This window comes from Mauremys mutica, chromosome 3 (assembly GCF_020497125.1).
Source record: "Mauremys mutica isolate MM-2020 ecotype Southern chromosome 3, ASM2049712v1, whole genome shotgun sequence".
NCBI lineage: Eukaryota > Metazoa > Chordata > Testudines > Geoemydidae > Mauremys > Mauremys mutica.
In genome coordinates this window covers 183,443,413-183,462,295 of record NC_059074.1, presented here as the reverse complement: position 1 = coordinate 183,462,295, position 18,883 = coordinate 183,443,413, and the positions used below count along the sequence as shown (strand labels likewise).

At 40.1% G+C, this 18,883-nt stretch overlaps 1 protein-coding gene across 1 annotated transcript in view; it reads left to right on the top strand.

Moving 5' to 3' along the window:
• The window catches only part of FOXN2 (forkhead box N2), a 110,695-nt gene extending 93,359 nt beyond the window's left edge, over window positions 1-17,336 (top strand). Inside the window, exons 4-6 of the mRNA XM_045010675.1 lie at window positions 6,289-6,353; window positions 12,345-12,413; window positions 12,993-17,336. Of these exons, the coding sequence (XP_044866610.1) occupies window positions 6,289-6,353; window positions 12,345-12,413; window positions 12,993-13,510 (652 nt within the window). The 3' untranslated portion in view covers window positions 13,511-17,336. The remainder of the gene's footprint in view (window positions 1-6,288; window positions 6,354-12,344; window positions 12,414-12,992) is intronic.
• Window positions 17,337-18,883: the final 1,547 nt, after the last annotated feature.

Below are 18,883 nucleotides of genomic sequence, written 5' to 3'. Positions count from 1 at the left end.
AAGGGGAGTGTAGGGAGGTCCTTGTGATTCTCTCTCCCAGCCTCCCTACAGTGATTTCTCCGCCCAGACCCAGGAAATCCACCACCTTCTGTGTACTCCAGGCAGCATCATGTGTGTTGCATGGAGCTGACATGCTCATCTGGGCAGTCGCCCTGCAAATCTGTGGATATCTGTTTTATATCATTTTTGTGGATCACGGATGGGATGTGGATACAAATTTTGTATCTGAGCAGGGCTCTAGCTATGTGAGCTCTCCACACTGAGCAAACAGGAAGAGCAATTTCAAAACTCTATGGAGCTTTAAAAGGGGAGGAGCACATATCTGTGTACCTGGCTGCAGAGCAGTGGAGTTCAAACAGTGATCAGAGCAGTCACGGTGGGCATTGTGGGATACCTCCTGGAGGCCACTTTGGGTGACGTAAGCAATGTAGTATCTATACTGATGCTGCATCATTCTAACCAGGTTGCCCTAAGTTCTCATCAGCATAGCAGGAAAGTTAAAGCAGCGGGAGGAGTATTGCAGTGTGTACACCTCCATAGTTAGGTCAATGTAAGCTGCCTAATGTCGGCTTAACTTTGTAGTGTAGAGAAGCCCTTAAATCTTAATCCAATAGTTCTTAGAGAGCTGTGGTTTAAGGCATAAGTAAATATTACTCTAAAGTTTTATTGTGAACAGAGTAATTCAGACATTTAGCTTCAGCTGTTATTTCAGCAGTAGTGCTGCAAGGAAGCAGTTTCTAAATAATAACAATAATTAATAAACATATATATGGTATTAGTGAGACCAGTACTAAAATAATGAGTACTGTTCTGGTGTCAGCATTTTAAAAAGGATGTGGAAAAATTGGAGAGGGTGGAAAAAATGTCTTACAGTGAGAGACTTTTAGCGTTTATAATCTATTTAGTTTATCAAAAAGAAGATTCAGAGGTGACTTGATTACAGTGTATAAGGACCTTCACATGGAGAAAATACCAGGTACTAAAGAGCTCTTTAATCTAGCAGAGAAAGAGATAACAAGAACCAGTGTCTGGAAGCAGAAACCAGACATATTCAAATAAGAAATTAGGCACAAATTTTTAATAGTGTGTGGTTAACCATTGTTGAAAACTAACAAGGGAAGTGGTGGATTCTCCATCACTCGATGTCTTAAAATCCAGATTAGATGCCTTCAGGAAGTTATGCTTTAATCAAACACAAATTGTTATTCTCAGTACAGGGGTATCTGAGTGAAATTTAATGGCCTCTGGTATCCAGCAGTTCAGACAAAAAGATCAAATCATCCCTTCTGGCCTTTATGAATCTAAATGCTACTTTTATTAGTGAACAAAATATATATCTATAATAATACCAAACAGAATGCTATAATCCCTCCACCCCCATCCCAAAAGCTTAATATATCCTTCTATGAAGAGAAAGAAAATGATGGTTACTGTGCCAGAGGAAGCCCCAGATTTCATCAAGAGGGCTTGTATTTGTAGTCAGTAATATTTTAGCATGGTCTTAGAGCTATTGTTCACTTGTTGTCCCAAAAAACATAATTGTTGCCTTTTTAAATTTTGGTCGGCTTCTGATCTACAGGACCTGTTTTTAGACATAAATCTTTGGTACAGTAAATAATTGGCATAACTGATGTACTTTGTTTCTGTGAAACCTGTTAGGCAAGTTGAGTATAGTGAGTATGGCCAGTTTCAATATGTGCATTTTGCCTTTAGGTTATGGTGATCACCTAGATCCTGATCCTGCAAACACTTAAGCATGTGCATAGCTTTCCTCATGTGATTAGTTCCACTGAAGTCAAATTATGTGTGGACATAGTGTTTGCAGGATCTGAGCCCATGTGAAAGGACAGGTTGCTATATTTCTTGCATACTTGCCACTTCATCACTTTATGTGAAGGACTGCAAATCAAACAATGTTGTGTAGATCCCTTATTTTCCTTCTGATAACAGTTGTGATTTTCCATTCTTTGAATAAATTCTCCTTGTTCATCCTCTCACAGCAACCTATCCAGACAAAAAATTGAAATAGCTGTGTTTGTTTATAGAGCTAAACTGTTATGTTTTCTTGGATGGTGAATGTGACAATTTTCAGAGCCAATGAAAATGAGATTGATATCAGTAACTATCACCAAACATAATGCAGGCTAGCAGTGTACCAGTTTTGTTACACACCTCAATTAGTGCACTTTTGTCCCTGATATGCTGCACCATTGCTAATCTAGTTATGAAACCCTCTTCAGCAGAGACTGTTAACTATGCCAAATTGAAATTATGATTATATGATGAGGATGAATCCACAGTGGGCCCGACACAGCCCCTGGTGGTGGCTCGGAGGCCAGAGCCTCGAAAAGACCTTTGGCCTCCCTCAGCCACCCACGAAGGGGTCAGTGGAGCGCTCCTCCTCGGTTCCGCGCTCAGAAGGGGACCAAGTGTTGGGACCTGCGGCTCTTGTGGGGACGCAGAGTACCACACCCCCATTTTCATCCTCCCCCAATAAGGCAATCATGGAACCTCCTCCTGTGCCTCAGGAGGACACAAAAGCCCACCAAGAACTTTTGAAAAGGGTGGCATTAAGCCTCAACAAGCTGAGCAGGTGGAGGCACCCTTGGACTCCCTCTTCGATGTCCTCTCGGCTACAGTGCCAGCCAGGGTGGCTCTCCCCCTCCACGAAGGGGTGGCAAAGATGTCCAATGCCCAGTGGAGACCGCGGCTTCCTTGCCCCCCATCTCCAAGAAGGCAGAACGAAAGTATTTTGTGCCCGCTAAGGGGCACGAGTATCTATATACCCACTCCACTCCCAACTCTCTAGTAGTTGAGGCGGTCAACCATAAGGAGCATTAGGGCCAACCCGCTCCTACCCCTAAGAATAAGGACTTGAGGAGACTAGACTTGTTTGGTAGAAAGATTTATTCTTCCTTGAGCGTCCAACTGAGGGTGGCGAACCACCAAGCCCTGCTGGGCAGATATGACTTTAACTTGTGGGGCTCAATGCCAAAGTTTGTGGACTCCTTCCAGGAGTGTGATAAGAGGGAGTTTAAGGCTCTGGTTGAGGAGGGCACAGCTGCCACCAGAGTGGCCCTTCAGGCAGCCTCAGATGCTGCGGACACGGGTGCAAGATCTATGGCCTCTGCAGTGTCCATAAGAAGAGCGCTGTTCCTCCTGTTATCTAGGTTGTCCAGCGAGGCACAGAGCTCCTTGCAGGACCTCCCATTCGACGGCAAGGCCCTGTTCACGGAACAAACAGATGGGAAGTTAAACGGTCTCAAGGACTCCCGCACAACATTAAAGACTCTTGGTCTCTATGTCCCGGCCCCGGCCAGGACCATGTTCAAGCCGCAGCTAGCCCCCAGTCAGGCCACCCACTCCAGATACGAGCCCCCTTCTAAAAAATCAAGGGACTATAAAAAGCGCTCACAGCGGCAATCTTGGCCTGCACACCAGCCTGGGACTTCCAAGGGCAAGCAGGCAGGTAAGCGCCAGTTTTGATGGGACATCTGGGGATGACTTACCAGTTTGTACCAGGGATCCACCCAACCTTCCCTTCTCCAACCGCTTATGTACTTTCCTCCCAGAGTGGTCACTGCTGACATCAGACTGATGGGTCCTCAACACAATCTCCCAGGGCTATACCCTCCAGTTTCTCTCTACCCCACCTGAAGGGCTTGGATTGCCTCTTCCCTTATGTTAAACCCCTGGTCCCTCCATTTGGACTCCGTTTGAGCCGCTTGCTAAATGCTTCTGGTCTCACCTCTCATGGAAAGTAGCCTTTTTTGTGGCAATCACATCTGTTAGGAGTGTCTCGGAGCTCTGGGCCCTGACCTCCGAACCCCCGTACCCGGTATTCCATGAGGATAAAGTCCAGCTCCACCCACACACTTCGTTCCTCCCTAAGGTGGTCTCCACCTATTGTATGGGCCAGGATATTTTCCTGCCGGTGCTCTGTCCCAAGCGTCCAGTGAGGAGCGCCACTTCCATATGCTAGATGTGAGATGAGGTCTGGCTTTTTACCTGGAACGTACAAAACCATTCAGGAAGTCTTCGCAACTGTTCATCGCCACGGCTGAACGCATGAAAGGTCGGCCGATCTCCACTCAGCGACTCTCCAACTGGATCACTTCATGTGGCACGTACTTGTTATGGCCTGGAGGGAGTTCCCCTGCCGCCGATTGTGAGGGCGCACTCGACTAGGGTGCAAGCCTCGTCGGCTGCCTTTCTGGCTCACGTCCCTATTCAGACATTTGTAGGGCTGCCGCATGGTTGTCGGTCCACATGTTCACCTCACATTATGAAATCGTCTCCCAAACTAGGGAGGACACCAGGTTCGGTAGGGCAGTGCTCCGTGAACTCCTACCCACCTCCAACAGGTATAGCTTGGAGTCACCTATTGTGAAATGCACATGAGCAATCACTCGAAGAAGAAAAGACAGTTACCTTTTCCGTAACTGGTGTTCTTCGAGATGTGTTACTCATGTCCATTCCACATCCCGCCCTCCTTACCCTCTCTTGGAGTTGTCTGGCAAGAAGAAACTGAGGATGGAGGGAGCGCGCAGCGCCCCTTATACCGCACCATAGCGGTGCCACTCCAGGGGTTGCTAGGGGCGCTCCCATATGGGTACTCCTAAAGGAAAAACTTACGGCACCAGTGCATGTGGCGAGCACGCACACCTGCTGTGGAATGGACATGAGCAACACATCTCTGTAACAACAGTTATGGAAAAGGTAATTGTCTTTTGCTAACTATGGATTTAGAAGTACTTCTGAAAATAAGGTTGCCTAACTTTTTAGGCACCCAGGTTTTTTAATCTTTAATCATGGGCCATGCTCACTGCAAAGCTCTGATTATACACTGAGCTTGAAAAATCTATCATTGCCTACTAACCTGAGGTCAAATCCTTCTACGATGGTAAGAAAGACCTATGTTCCATGCAATTTGAAGGAATAAAACAGTTGTGCACTGTTTGTTGTATATGGTATTTAATTGCAACATATTGCTAATCAAATTTCTTTTGTATACATTTTAAATGAAATTTAACATACTATAAGGGCTGGTTGAGTATCAAAAATATTTTCTGAATATACTACTTGATTAATTTCACTTGTTTGTATTGAATAATGTATTCACAGAGTAGTATATGGCCAGCTTTGAGATGGTCAGATAATACAAAAAAGTATCTGTCAAATAATTTTATTTGACAAATACTTGTGAAATTTGTCGATTAATGTATGAGTCAAGTCCTGCTTAAGTAGTCCTGCTTACTATATATCTTTATTTTATTTTTTTCTGTTCCTCCTTTTCTTCCTTGTTTTTTCTCTCATTTTTGTCTTTTCTGTAATATTACGGTGTTTCGCTTCCTGCATTGTCTTCAGTGTCTCAGAGACCAATATAAAAGATAGGGGTGGAGGAGCGCACAATCTCCAAAGGCAACATCTAGGAGACAAGCCAACTTCCCCTCACCTGTCCATGGACCCTGTTTGGGGGCTTAAGTGTCTGATTACATTTGAAGGCCCTCTCCTCTGCTCCCCATTTCCTTTGGAAAAAGAAGTCTCTCTGTTCCTTCCTTCCACTGTAGTCTTCTGGCTATGAGTGTGTCTGGGAGTCCTTTACTTTGCCCCACTTCCAAGCCTCCTGGCTGCTGTGAAGGGAAGAGGCACATATATGTGTTGCTTTACTGCTCCCTTAGCCTCAGGTTTTGAATCCTCCTCACCGGTAAAAAGTTCCATTGCCTGCTTCTACTTCTGTTCAGAGCTTTCTCTAGCAACTGTAGAGTGAGATTGACTTAATTTGTCATTGACCACTACATTTTGATTAGCAGCAATGAAACTGACAGGACTCTTGACATTCTTCATTTAGCTGCAGCCAGGCAAAATTCTTAGCAACAGTAGAGGCACCTGAGTTCTGGACATCACTTCACTGATTTACACTTAGGTCATATTTAGAAAGTTTCTTCATAACCATAAAGGCTAGAGCTTTTACAAAAATTTTAATAAACACTTAGAATCTGCAGAAGTTGATGGCTGGCCAAGCAAAGTTTCCTAATCACCCCAAAGCGAATGGGCTTTTTTGAGTCCTGAATATAAATCTATATAGTACTATAATCAGACTGGCTTGCTTACTATCTAGCTACCAAAAGTAGTAGAAATTATGGGGCTTCCTTGGCTTACCTCTCCTATTTTAATGACTTTTTTCTTTTAACTTTTTGTGGTATAGAAATTTCTTCACTTCATCTATTCACAGTATATTAAATTTAGTACTATTTATGGTTTTAGTAAAAAAATTTTTCTTTTCAGTAGGTCATCCTGTCCTCATTACTTAACCTCAGTACTTAAGCAGAATCATGGCCGGTCTCTCAAAGGTAATTATGGCATTAATATTCTGTATGTTTTGCCCTCCCACAATGTTATTCATATTCAGAATAAATTGTAGTCTGAAATGTGCAGATGGACCTTTGTCAAAGTGTACAAAGACTCTTTCTGAAAAGTCAGTTAATAGAGTGCTCCTTAGTTGTCCTAGTGTGTCTTTGCTTTAAACTGATTTTGTTCTTTTAGTAAATCCATCACAACAGCTACTTTAAAAAAAAAGTTTACACTTTGTACTTTGGTGTAATTACACCAATGTATGCAATGTCATAGAGTGATACGGGCATATGCTGTACCTTTATGAAACAAGGATGTCATGGTGTAAGTAAATCCAGAGTAGCCTGGTTAACACTGCCATTCCACCTCATAAATGCTCTGTGCAGGACATCCTGTTTTATGGCTAGTCTTATGGCCATGTCCTGCAAAGCTTTGTGTATTAAAATCCGCTTGTCTGTTCTCTTTGTTTTCTATTCTCTATGACAGTGGGAGAAAAATTCTTCTCTGATATAGCTCTGAGTCTGGTTATTTATGTTGTAAGGTACAGGAGTATCTGAAGATTTATGCCTAAAGTCACGATGATTAATGTGATAGCCAGAAGAGCCCTATGATTGCACCATGGGCCAGCACATCTCTCTGCAATGTCAAAAAATGTTAGCTTTACCTTTCAGAGGAGAAAAACTGCATTTGGATAAACCACAAGGCAGAGGTGCAGGATTACAATTTCCTATGGTCTATTCATGAGATCCATAAAATACTATGGGATCCAGATGTGAGTCTCGCAGTTATGCAAAGGACGAAATATAGCATGTCTATCTTTCGCCATCCTGGTGCTGAGAAGGGGTTCCACTCTTCAAGAAGCCAATCCTCCTTCTTGGCCTTCTGTGTTCCAACAGCCAGTAAGGGCAGAGGATGGTTTATAATAAAAACATGTGATGGTCCCCCTGGCAGTCTGAAGAGTACAGAGCTCTGTTAATGACATGACAGATGATAAAGATTCCCTTCCCTATGTATCCGAGACGCACCATTTCCTCTGCACCACTCCTTAACACGGGCTGTCCTTCTTTCAAAGGTCCCTTCCCTTCTCCTTTATTTTATTTTCAAGGGAAATTTCATTTGCCTTCAAATGAAGCAAATTCTAACAAGAAGCTGATTTTTCTGTCTGCCTTCACTGTGCAATATCTGGGGGGGGGGTTGTCCGGCCCCCCCCCCCCCCCCGTTTTAAAGGGAGGACTGTGCATCAGTCTTCATTGACAAGTAGGTGTCAACCATTGTGAACACATGTGACACTTACTACATTTTCAAGCCAGCCTCAAGGGCGTAGGAGGATTACCATCCCTTTTATTCAAGAAAAAGTTTACTCCACTGTCTTGTTCTTTGTTTCCATTGGTACCATAGAACCTGTCACCAAATCAAATAGGTTTTGATGTATTTATTGGCTCTAGATAGAGCTGTTGACATCTTAATATGTAACTCTCTCCCATATTCAGGTTATAGCTCTGTTTTCCCAACCGAATTAGTAATAAAATAGATCACATAACCTTCCTTCTTATAATATAGATACACCTTTAAATCATCCCCCAAAAACGGTAATGGAGAGAGATTGGAAGGGCCTGAATCAGCACACTGTTAAGGATTAACAATATGTTTAGCTGATGTTAGGGCTCAACAGTGTAATACAATTTTTTTCGTTTCCCATGAGGACATAAAAAATGTTGCCTCACAATCCCTATTTAAGCATAGTTATTTTTGTAGAGCAGGTAGCACCTATAAGACACTTCAAAATGTAGTCATCCTTCTGTGTGATTTATGGCTGTTGTGAGAACTTCACTCACTAGTGGCTCGAAGGCTGAAAAGATCTAAGCTGTACTGCTACTGAAAGATAATGGAAATTCATTTTAAGTTGTGTGTATTTGGATCTGAAAATTCTCTGTTCAAGTCCTAGCAGAGTCCCGAATCTTCCTGTTCATATACTCAATTACTGATCTGAACCACACTGGCTTGACTCTAATACACCTTAATGTGTGTCCACCCGACACAGTATATACGCCAAGTATACAGTGTACTTCAATAGCCCTGTCATTTATAGGGCTCTCTTTGATGCTGAAGTGAAGTATTTTATCAAACTCTAAAATACATTATGATTTGTTCTGCTGTGGTAGCTCCAATAAAGAAACACTCTCATCCTCAGTATATAATGTGTTAATTTTTGGTCATACAACAGTCATGTATGTTTGGGATTCTTTACCACATGGACAAAAAAGAAATGTTAGTTAACTATAAGTGCATATTATGCCTTTCTGGTAGCCATTTCCTCATCCCAGACAGTTCTGTCTAATCTGTCCATCTAGGTTTTGATGAGTGCAGTATAACAGGGGTTTGGGATCTTGCAGTAGCCCTATCCTGTAGACTTTCAGGAAAAAATTAGCCATTGGGGCAATCCAGCTTTCACATTCAAAGGTAGTGTTATTGTTAAATATAAATGGTACATCTTTCACCGTAGTTTATCTCCATCTAAGGCCAAGCATAATTTTGGAACTTCATTTCTCCCTAAATAGGAAAAGCGGCCTCTGATTTCAAAACATCGTGTTCTGTACAGTGGTTCCAGAAATATACTAAAACCACCATATACCTAGTACCCGAACTAAGATTCTTACAGAGCCTGTTGTATATGACTGAATTCAGGGCTTGCCTGATCAATAATAAGGCATATTCCACCAGAGGTTTAGTGTCCTGAGCAAGTAGGAAATGTGTCTGTAGAGGATCTCTGCTGATAGCAGTTTTGGAGACGGGAGAGGTGTCAAGTGACTTATCCTGGATCTTGAACTGGCTGGCTGACAAGAAAATATATTGGTTCTATTATTTTTTTTTAAGCCATATAAGAATAACCTTACGCACGCTTCTCAAATTCCAGTATGAGGCACAACTGACTTAATAGAACCTAAGCAGGAATTTAGTGATGTAGCAGAAAGGCAGATTAAATAATCAATTTCTTCAGCTGTATGTTGGGCTTTAGGCAAATGAAATGGGAGGTTAGTTTTAATTTTCAGCCACAGACCACCAGAAAAGTTAGTCAGGACTTTTGAGGATAGATCAGCTAGCTGTTTGTTCAGCCGGAAGCATTAAACTTCATTCATCCAAACCAGGTTTTTGGTTGTCCCATGATGCTGGACTAAGGATGTTTCCTGGCCTGTCTGCTGAACAGCTATTGAGCCTTTTCTGCACACTTTCCCTAGGGAATAAAGGATAGACATGTTTGTTCTAAGTATCCCAAGGGCTTACTGTAGAATAGAATTCTGTATCTCACTCTTTTTTAAATGACTGTGCTGATGTGGCCCATACAAGTTTGGGATTGCTAGTAAGAGACAATGAGTAACTGTTGATGGGAAGAGGATGTATTTTGGGCTGGGGGTGGGGCATGTGACCCCGCGTGCTCCCCCCCCCCCATGCATCACCTTTGATTTTAGTCAGTCCAATTGATACACTAAGGGCATCAAGAATTCGTATCAGTTCTAATTGAATTTCTGCATATCATACAACAGTTCAGAAAATCCTCTCTGTTAGAGGCAAGCCATTAGTGTTCCCTGGGTCTTAGGAGGCAGCTGTTGTTGAGACTGAAGACTTCTTTTAGCGTGATCTTTAGCCATGGTGCTGGGGAAGCATAAATTTGGGAAAGTACATTCCAGCAAGAGGGAGCAAGCCAAAATACATTAGTGGTGACCTGAAGAGCTGCTTACAAGGCGAAAGAAAGAACTGCAACTTATGAGTTCTGTGTTGGGGTAGTGAGACGCAGAAACAATGCTTGCAGGTAGTTCTGTCTTGAATTAATGTTTATAACTCCTTGACATTTAACAAAGTGGTGTTTATATACCAACATCATATGCTAAAAGAAAATGTCTGTGGCAGCAAGTGATAATTCTGAACATTTCACTTCCTGATCAAGATAATGGTTCACAACTTTTTTTTTGTCAGTTGGTTACATAAGAGCTGTAAATTCAATGGTGGTGTTGCTGCTAACATCGTTTTGGAAAGGAAAAGAATAAAAATCTCACGAGCTGTAGGGCAGACTGTAAAGGATTTTGTTTTAGCATTCTCCCATTTTAACAGTGAAAAATGTATATATTCTATAGTTAGCACTGAAAACAGAAGCTCAGTCCCCCCCCCTTCCTGAAATAGTATCAAGCTGGCTTTTCATGGCCTTCTGTGAAGTGAATTCTAAGAAAAGCTTTGTAAATGCATAGACATTCTAGTAATTATCCAAATTGCTATACATGATCCCAAATGTGACTTTGTTTTTCCTAAAAATTAAGCTGAATTCATCACTGGTCAAGGAGAAATTTGACCCAATGTGATTGTTTATTTTCCTCTTGAAATATAAATATATAGCTCCCGTGTCTAAGGATGATAGCTATTCATTTAATAATAATAATTAGTAATAGTATTGCCATCAGGAAAAACAAAGAGCCATATGAGCTGCTGTGTACCACCAGTTTAAACTTCAACAGATGCTTAACAGGGGAAAACTCTGAATAGCCAGCTTCTCTTCTCTTCCCCCACCCTGTTCAGCAGGATTGCAGGGTGCTGGTAGCCTGTTCTCCCCCATAAAGGTTCCTTTCCCAGGCATTGCCCCCGATTCATTTCACAGTCCACCACTCCCCATACATGCTTACTCCCATTATATGTTTTCCCTCTGTGAGACAACCACGATACTTCATAGGGGGTTCCCACCTTTGAAACACCTTGTTCCCTCATACCATAAACAGCTGCTCTCCTTTTGTCTGACCCGTGCACCATACGTGAGAAATGTGTGTCTGATTCTGTTATGTTGCTGAAAAAAGATCAGGGAGAGAATGTCTGTAAGGCCCATTTATTGCTTTCCTCTGCTTAAAATACATTTAAGATGCCCTGAAATCACATAGAATAGGACAGACAGACAGAAACCTTTTCCACTAAATATTTGCAAGGCATATTTTTGGAAAGCGTGGTGTAAATAAAGAGCAAGTTGAGAAAATAGACATAATTTAGTTTGATTTTGATTTTTAGATGGAGTAGTCCTGAGTAGGTGGATCACCGTCAGGAAAAGGTGTGCTTAGTAGCTCTAATGAGAACATAACAGCTCTTTTGTTGTGAGCAGAGAGCTAATTGCTAACCCAGCTGATTCTGATTCCAGTTAGTAACTTTAGTTGTTTTACAGTACTGTCCATTGTTGTTGTTGGGCTCTTCAAGAAACTGATGATTTCATCCTGCTGTATAGAATTTCTACAGCTACGTGTGTAATTTTAAGTAAAAGCAATGCTGTTTATCTAATTATTTTTAGGTCGTCAGTTGCCCATTTATTATTTATACTTTCATGCTCCCCTAGACTGAAGAGTTCTATAAATGTTTTTCCTTTTGTTTCCCTGCTTGGCTGTTGTTCCATTTGACATGTGGGTAATGTGATGGATATTGCAAGGAAAGCTCTTTGTATAGCACTAATATAAAGATGCTACTCATCCATGTTGAATCTCAGTGCTGTATTTAACTAATGCACCAAGTTCTAAGGCTGCTTAAGGCAGATCTCTGTTGTGGCAGATGGCTAATCTTTTTCTTTGTATTGTTATGAATAGCAAATATTCATAGATAAATATAACATTGCAGCCTGATCATACATATACAAAACTGCCTAATGTGAGGCTACTCTTCCTTGACTTCAGCTCTGGTAATGTACATTAGAACTGTACATTATAATGTTCATATCGCCACTAAAATACACTGTGATTTGTTCTGCAGTGGTAGTTCTAATCAAGTCACATTCACACATGCTCATAAGCTAATTTTTAAGCATACAGCGGTCATGCCTGTTTGGGATTCTTTGACACATGATTCCAATTCCTTGTGTGTCCAACTATTAAATGCATATTATTGTTGCTGTTGTTACTTTTTAGCAGGATTCCTTGTTCTCCACCCCACCCCAAAATGAAACCTAACTTTTTGCTTCCTCTCTTTTACAGAATCTGATATTGATGCTGCTACTGCAATGATGCTGCTAAATACTTCCATTGAACAAGGGATTTTAGACTGTAAGCATAAACAGTTTTATGCATTGTTTTTTCCTTCACTGAAAGCTAAAAAAATTATAGCTGAAAATTTCAGAAGTGAGGTATGCTCTAGCTCAGTGTTTCTCAACCTTTTTAATAGCAGTGACTGGCTTGCTGCCTTCCTACACTGTGTCAGGGAGATCTCGGGGACTGGCGCCGGTCCACAGACCCGTTGTTGAGAAACTCTGTGGCTAGTTTATAAATGGTAGGGAGGCAGTAGGGTGGCCATCCTGCATATTCAGCCCCTTCTGCCAACATTTCCCAGTTTTACAGGGACCCCATTTCTGCTTTCTTTTGTTAGTTTGGTTGCCTTCTGCCACTCCATAGTTGGAGATACTATACTTCTAGCCCACATCTCTTCCACTACTATTCGTATTCAGGATTTGCTGAATATCAAGATCTTCTAGTATTCAGTGTTCATTAAATGATGGATCCATCACATCTTATGTAAACTAAATACTCAGTTTAAAAATCTTACCTTTGCACATCAGTCTGACAGACTGGGATGGCAGATTTTAGTCTGAGCTATTTTGCTGACTTATACATCTTTGCTTTCAATAGGTGAGAAGGCCAAACCTCTCAAGATGCCCAAGAAGAGAAGTTATGGCAGTGCATTTAATCATCACAGTTCCATAAACCTGCAAGAAAATCATTCTGCAGCCACTAATATTGATCCAAAGGAGGATCACAATTACAGTGCTAGCAGCATGGCTTCACAGTGTTGTGCATCTAGGTCCAGCATGTCTTCCTTGTCCTCTGTTGATGAGGTGTATGAATTTATCTCCAAGACCAGCCATGCAGGAAGCGATGGCAGTGAAGGATTTCATAGTGAAGTGGATACGGACATTGACTATGAAGACGACCCTCTTGGAGACAGTGGCTATGCAGCACAACCGTGTGTAGATACCTCTGACAAAAGTCAGCCTAGCAAGAAAGCTCTCAAGGAGTTATGTCAAGAAATTGATGAGGAGCTGAAAGAGGCAGCTGGGTCTCTGCTCCACCTGGCTGGAATCAGCACATGTTTGGGTTCCCTAATAAGTACTGCAAAGACCCAAAGTCAAAAGCAGAGGAAAAAATAGTAATGCTTGTTAGTGTGAATATATACATATATATTTTTAAGTGTGGCAATACTCTTCTACTTTTACCCTTCACAAGGAAGATCAAAGCCATAAGAGGACTTTTTTTTTATTTTTTGATGCTAATTATAGTTTGGCCTTTTATTTTCAAATCATTGCTTAGAAAATGTTTTATTTAATCTTTACAGATTAGGAGAGATGCATGACATGTGAAAACCTAACTGTATACTTTTTGATGACCAGTGATTGAATAGTTGACCATTTACAGAGCGATGCATAGGTTCAGATGCATGTTATGGGTGAAATTTACCCCTGTGCAGGCCTACTCCACATAGGAGTGAATTTCGCCCTATGTGAGGGGACACAATTTCCCCATCTCCCTCCCCAAGACACAAATAACTTTCACTGGTGTAGCAAACAGTGAGAAGCTGCCACTGCACATGTGCCACTTACCATTTTCCCCAACTATTGAATACACAGTAGCTGTTAGCTAAAAGTTTTTGCTGTTTTTGTTTTGTTTTTCATGTGTAAAAAATATTTGTTAAAAACACAAAGTTCATGCTGTCTCAATCCACAAATGAAGTGGAGATTCTAGATGGCTAAATTGCAAATGACTGCTGGAAAGAACTTTGGGTCATGTTTAAGAAAAGCATAATATAATAATTTCCTTTAAGATTAGGAAAACTGAGTTAATTACATTAATTTCTAAATACACTTTGTGCATTTTAATATCGGCTACCATAACTTTGGTCTAAGTCTACTGATTACTGTGCTTCTGCTTCATGCTGTATGTACCATTTTAGCTTCCTTTGAACTACAGTGTATGTCCAGTAGCATGGCATTCTTAGGACATACACTGTTACTCATGGTGGTCTCTTCATATTTGCGGGTGAAGCTCTTTAAAATTCATCACCTTTGCAATAATAATCTTTATAACCCAAACATCTTGCGGACAAGAATGTTATAGTAATTGAGTGTAATGGATTTTTTTACTGCTTAACTCTTAATGTAGATGGTGGCAATTTTTTTAGTATTTTGTGCAAAAGAAATGGGTACGCAGACATGTTAGAATAAGTTTAACAGTACTGTAAGTATAAGAATGCCTTAAGTATGTTTCAGCATAGTGTAAAACTTAAGAGGTCATTTTGCCTGTGTTTGAGAGGCAGTGTGATGTGCCATTAATCTGTTTAGCTCATACATTAAGCTGCTGCTTTCAATAAGTGTTGGGCAAGATGGCTTAGAATTAGACTAAAATACTGTATACCCATATATGAAACCGTGTCCAGTGTTTGGTTGTTCAGAACAATGCTGGATTCAACAAAAAGAAATTAAGCTAAACTGTTACTAATGGGATAATGTTTTTCTGGCCACTTTGATACAAGGCTCTTAGAGTTCGGTGTTTTCTTATTTGTCAGTTTCTCCATGGATCCTGCCCATATAATTATCCCTTCCAGTTTAAGTATTCATACAGCCATGCTGCTGAAGGCCTACTGTTCTCAGGTTCTGCTCTAGTGCTTGTTGAAGATAATGGTGATACTCCCATTGACTTAATGGACTTTGGATCAGGCCCCAAGATATTCAAGCACCTACATAGCATTTCTTTGGTATTTAAATCCAGTGGCTTTAAGAGGGCTCCACTTTTAGTTTTAAGCATAAAAGTAAAAAGAAAAAAAAAGAAATCTGTCTCTCTGGCACTGTGACTGTGCATACACCCACCCATCCACCTATACTGAAGAAAAAATGGTATACAAATGTGCTCCATTTTGCATCATATTTGCATCTCTCTTAGATATCTCGAGCAGTGAATTAGCTGACCTGTTTTTGAACAGATAATGGGTGAAATTAATTTTCTCACAATTGAAAAACAAACAAATGAAAAACCCCATTAATTTTAATTACAAACATGGGATTTCTTAACACTGAGATGTACATGACATTTCTTTCACTAGTGTTTGCCAATATACTTTTTAATAGAGTTTGATACAAAACATGTTCAGTATAGCAATGTAAAAGTAATTATTATTATAGCAATATAAAAATAATGATTCAACTATGGAGAAGCATCATTAATATCCCTTTGAAATTCATTTAAGTTTTGTATATCTCAATTTTTTTAAATTCAGCACTATGGAATAAGTGTTGTATTAAGCTCCAGATAAAGTCAATCACAGCCTTTCTGTTAACCTTAAAGGAAGGTGGATCACTCCCTAAATATTCAAATACTGGAAATTGTATTCATACTAATTTTCTTGCAGTTTGCCTTGGTAAGAATGTTAACCTGTTCAAATCGTATCTTTCATTTCCCAACAGAATCAATGTTTTCAAAATAAAGATTCCATACTAAATAGGGGCCTGATTGTACTACTGGAATCAGTTGTGCTACTCAGCATGAGTGAGGCTGTCAGAATTGGGAGATAGATTTATAATGCATTTTAGTCTCCATATGCAAAGACAGAGCAATAAAATCATTCTGTAATTAACAAAAAGTTAAGGGTGCAATTTGCACCTTTCACATAAAACCTAAATGAATGAACTGGAAGATATGGGGGATTGGAATCCTCCCTTCTGAGCAAGCGGTAGTAGGGCACAGGACAATTATACAACTGCTTTGCACCCATTGCTACAGTCAGTGCTGCACTCCCCACCAAGTGTAAAGGCAGTTGGATCTTTACTTTACTCACCCACTGACCACATTCCTGCATGTCTCTGTATTAATCTCAGTGCTCTGTTCCAGCAGACAGAAGGGCTATTGTGTCCTCCTGCAATCTCTTGCTTCTCAGATCTCAACACCTCCCGCTGCAGAGGACGTGAATGTCACCCTAACTGTTCTATTGTGGATTACCCTTCTTTTATATTCACCTCAGATAGTTTCATATCCTTTCATTTATACACCTTGAGGTCTGAGTTAGACCATGGTGTATATAGTATAAATTGAAGGGTGTTTTAACTGCTTTTTCAGTGACATTCAAAGAGTTCATACCAAATGGTCAGTTTAACTATATTTTAGCAGCTGTTAAAAGGGTAGGGAAAGTGTTAATGTCACTTGCAATTCTTAATTAAAATGAAGAAGTGTGTGAGACCTGTTTACCAGGGAGGCTATCCTATTAAATACTGATGTGAATACTGTAAAAAGCTGAATCAGTCTTTCAAATTCCAGTACTAAATTATTGCTTCTGTGAAAATCACAGCAAATGTTTTAAAATCCAACTTTAAAAATGGAAGTTGCAAGTCATTCAACTTCTTTGTTAGGCTAAAAAGTGAAAGCTTTGGTTAAAGCAAAGCATTCATACATGTTAATAATGGTGTAGTCAAAATATTTATTGAAAGAAAAAGTAGAGTATTTTAAATGTTGCACCTGCCATTATCTTAAAGCACATTATTCACATCTGCCAGTGCCATTATCAAGACTGTTTTATAAATGTACATTTCTTCAAACTAAGTGCATAATTTAAAGTATTATGTTGCCATCATATAGTGATATAAGACATTTTATAATTGCCAATTCATTTGTAACTATTATTTATTTAAAAGTGAAATTGTAAGAATGCTTTCTGATCAAAGCAACTGGAGTTGTTTTAAAATACTCCCTTTAGCTTAATGTAGCATACGAAATGTCTTGGGTTTATTTAGAATAACTCTGCCAGTAGATGACCAATCCTAACCTACCCCCACACCCTAGTTCAGTCCTTTACCCATTTTAAAGACAATTTACAGAAGTTTAGTTTTTTGTATTCTAACCTCTGTTAATTAAAATGTTTATAAAGTTTATTTTTACCAAAGAGATGCAATTCAATATAAAACATTGCAGAATAAACTTTGTTTTATAACATTTGTGACTGTTCATTTCTGCACATTTTTCATGCATGTGATTGAAGGGGCTTATATACAAATAAACAGCATTAAGAATGGGAAGCAGCCCAGTATTATCTATTTTTCCACCGAGATACAGGGCCTGTTCTCGTGAGGGGCTGCGTGCCCTTGACTCCTATTCAAGTCACTGCCTCACAGGATTGGCCCATTTAAAAAAAATCTTTGTAATTCAGTCTAGGTCTCTGTTTAGTTATGAAAGTCACTCTCATATGGAAATAAGTTGTACCACAAGTGAACTCTGTCAACACATCAAAACATCCACTGTCTGTCTAACTCTTTCTTGATAATTGGACCAATTCTGAACTATAGATGAAAATGACATGACTTATCGGCAACATCTTGAGCCCCACCCCCTCTATTTTTTTCTAAGTTCATAAAATGGAAGAATCCACTCCTGGGGAGAAATCCTGGCCCCACTGAAGATTATGAGAATATTGCTATTTGACTTTGAGACCAGAATTTCACCCCTAAATTCAGGAATTTAAGACTATTTTGAGGTCACTGGTCACTGCAATGTCTGAGTATCACTTCATCCCTTTCCCTTCTCTACTGCTATGCCTTGCTCATGAGGTGTATTTTTTGCTTTTATACACAAGGTATTTGTTTCAAATATTTACTTAATTTTAAAAATATTTGCAGATAGTAGTAATCAGATGATCCGCACAATTATGAAATAATGCAATATCCCCAATCGGCTAAACTAGTTACCCACAGAGCTGCCATTGAGTGCTTGGAAGATACATTATTGCTTAATAAAACAATGCAGTTTCTCCAAGGGTCATTGAATTATATCTCTCTCTGGGTTTGTGATTTTTGTTTTGTTTGGTACTTTTCCAGTTTTATCTAATTTTTCTTTCAATATGATGATGTTCAAACTCTGGCATGCCCTACTTTTCATGGGGCCTTGTGCAAAGCAATATGCAGTAGCTCACTCCTTTTTCTCCTTCCTGCTGCCCCAAACCACTTACTCCTTTGGGCTCTGACTCCTTACTAAAATTAAAAATGGACTCTTATTCTGCCTGACAGCAGGGGTGTGTTTTGTGAATAGGGTGGGGTGCAGGGTGGGGCCCAAAGAGCTGCCTGCACTCATAACCAAGCTTCTCAACTATGCATTCAACCCTGTTGATCCATGCCCTGAATTCTGAAATGTGTTGTTCCCTCTCCCTAATTGAATGTCTTACTGCATGTTCCATCTTTATCCTAAGACAGTGCTTCATACCACAAGATGAAATCAAAGTTGCTAATGTACTAACATAAATTACTCCATTGTAATATTCCCCCCTTTAATCTACAAGAGACTAGCTTGCTTTTTTATTAGAATTGTTTTATTTTGAACTGTGCTAATTAATGTGAAATTTTCATTAAGCAAATCAACTAGAAATTTGGGTTACATCATGTAAAAAATTGTTCTTAGAAACTGTAGTAGGATAGGATCTGAGCTTAAAAGTGAAGTGCTTCAGCACCATCATGGAAGTCTTGATGGTGCATTTTGTCTACACTTACCTC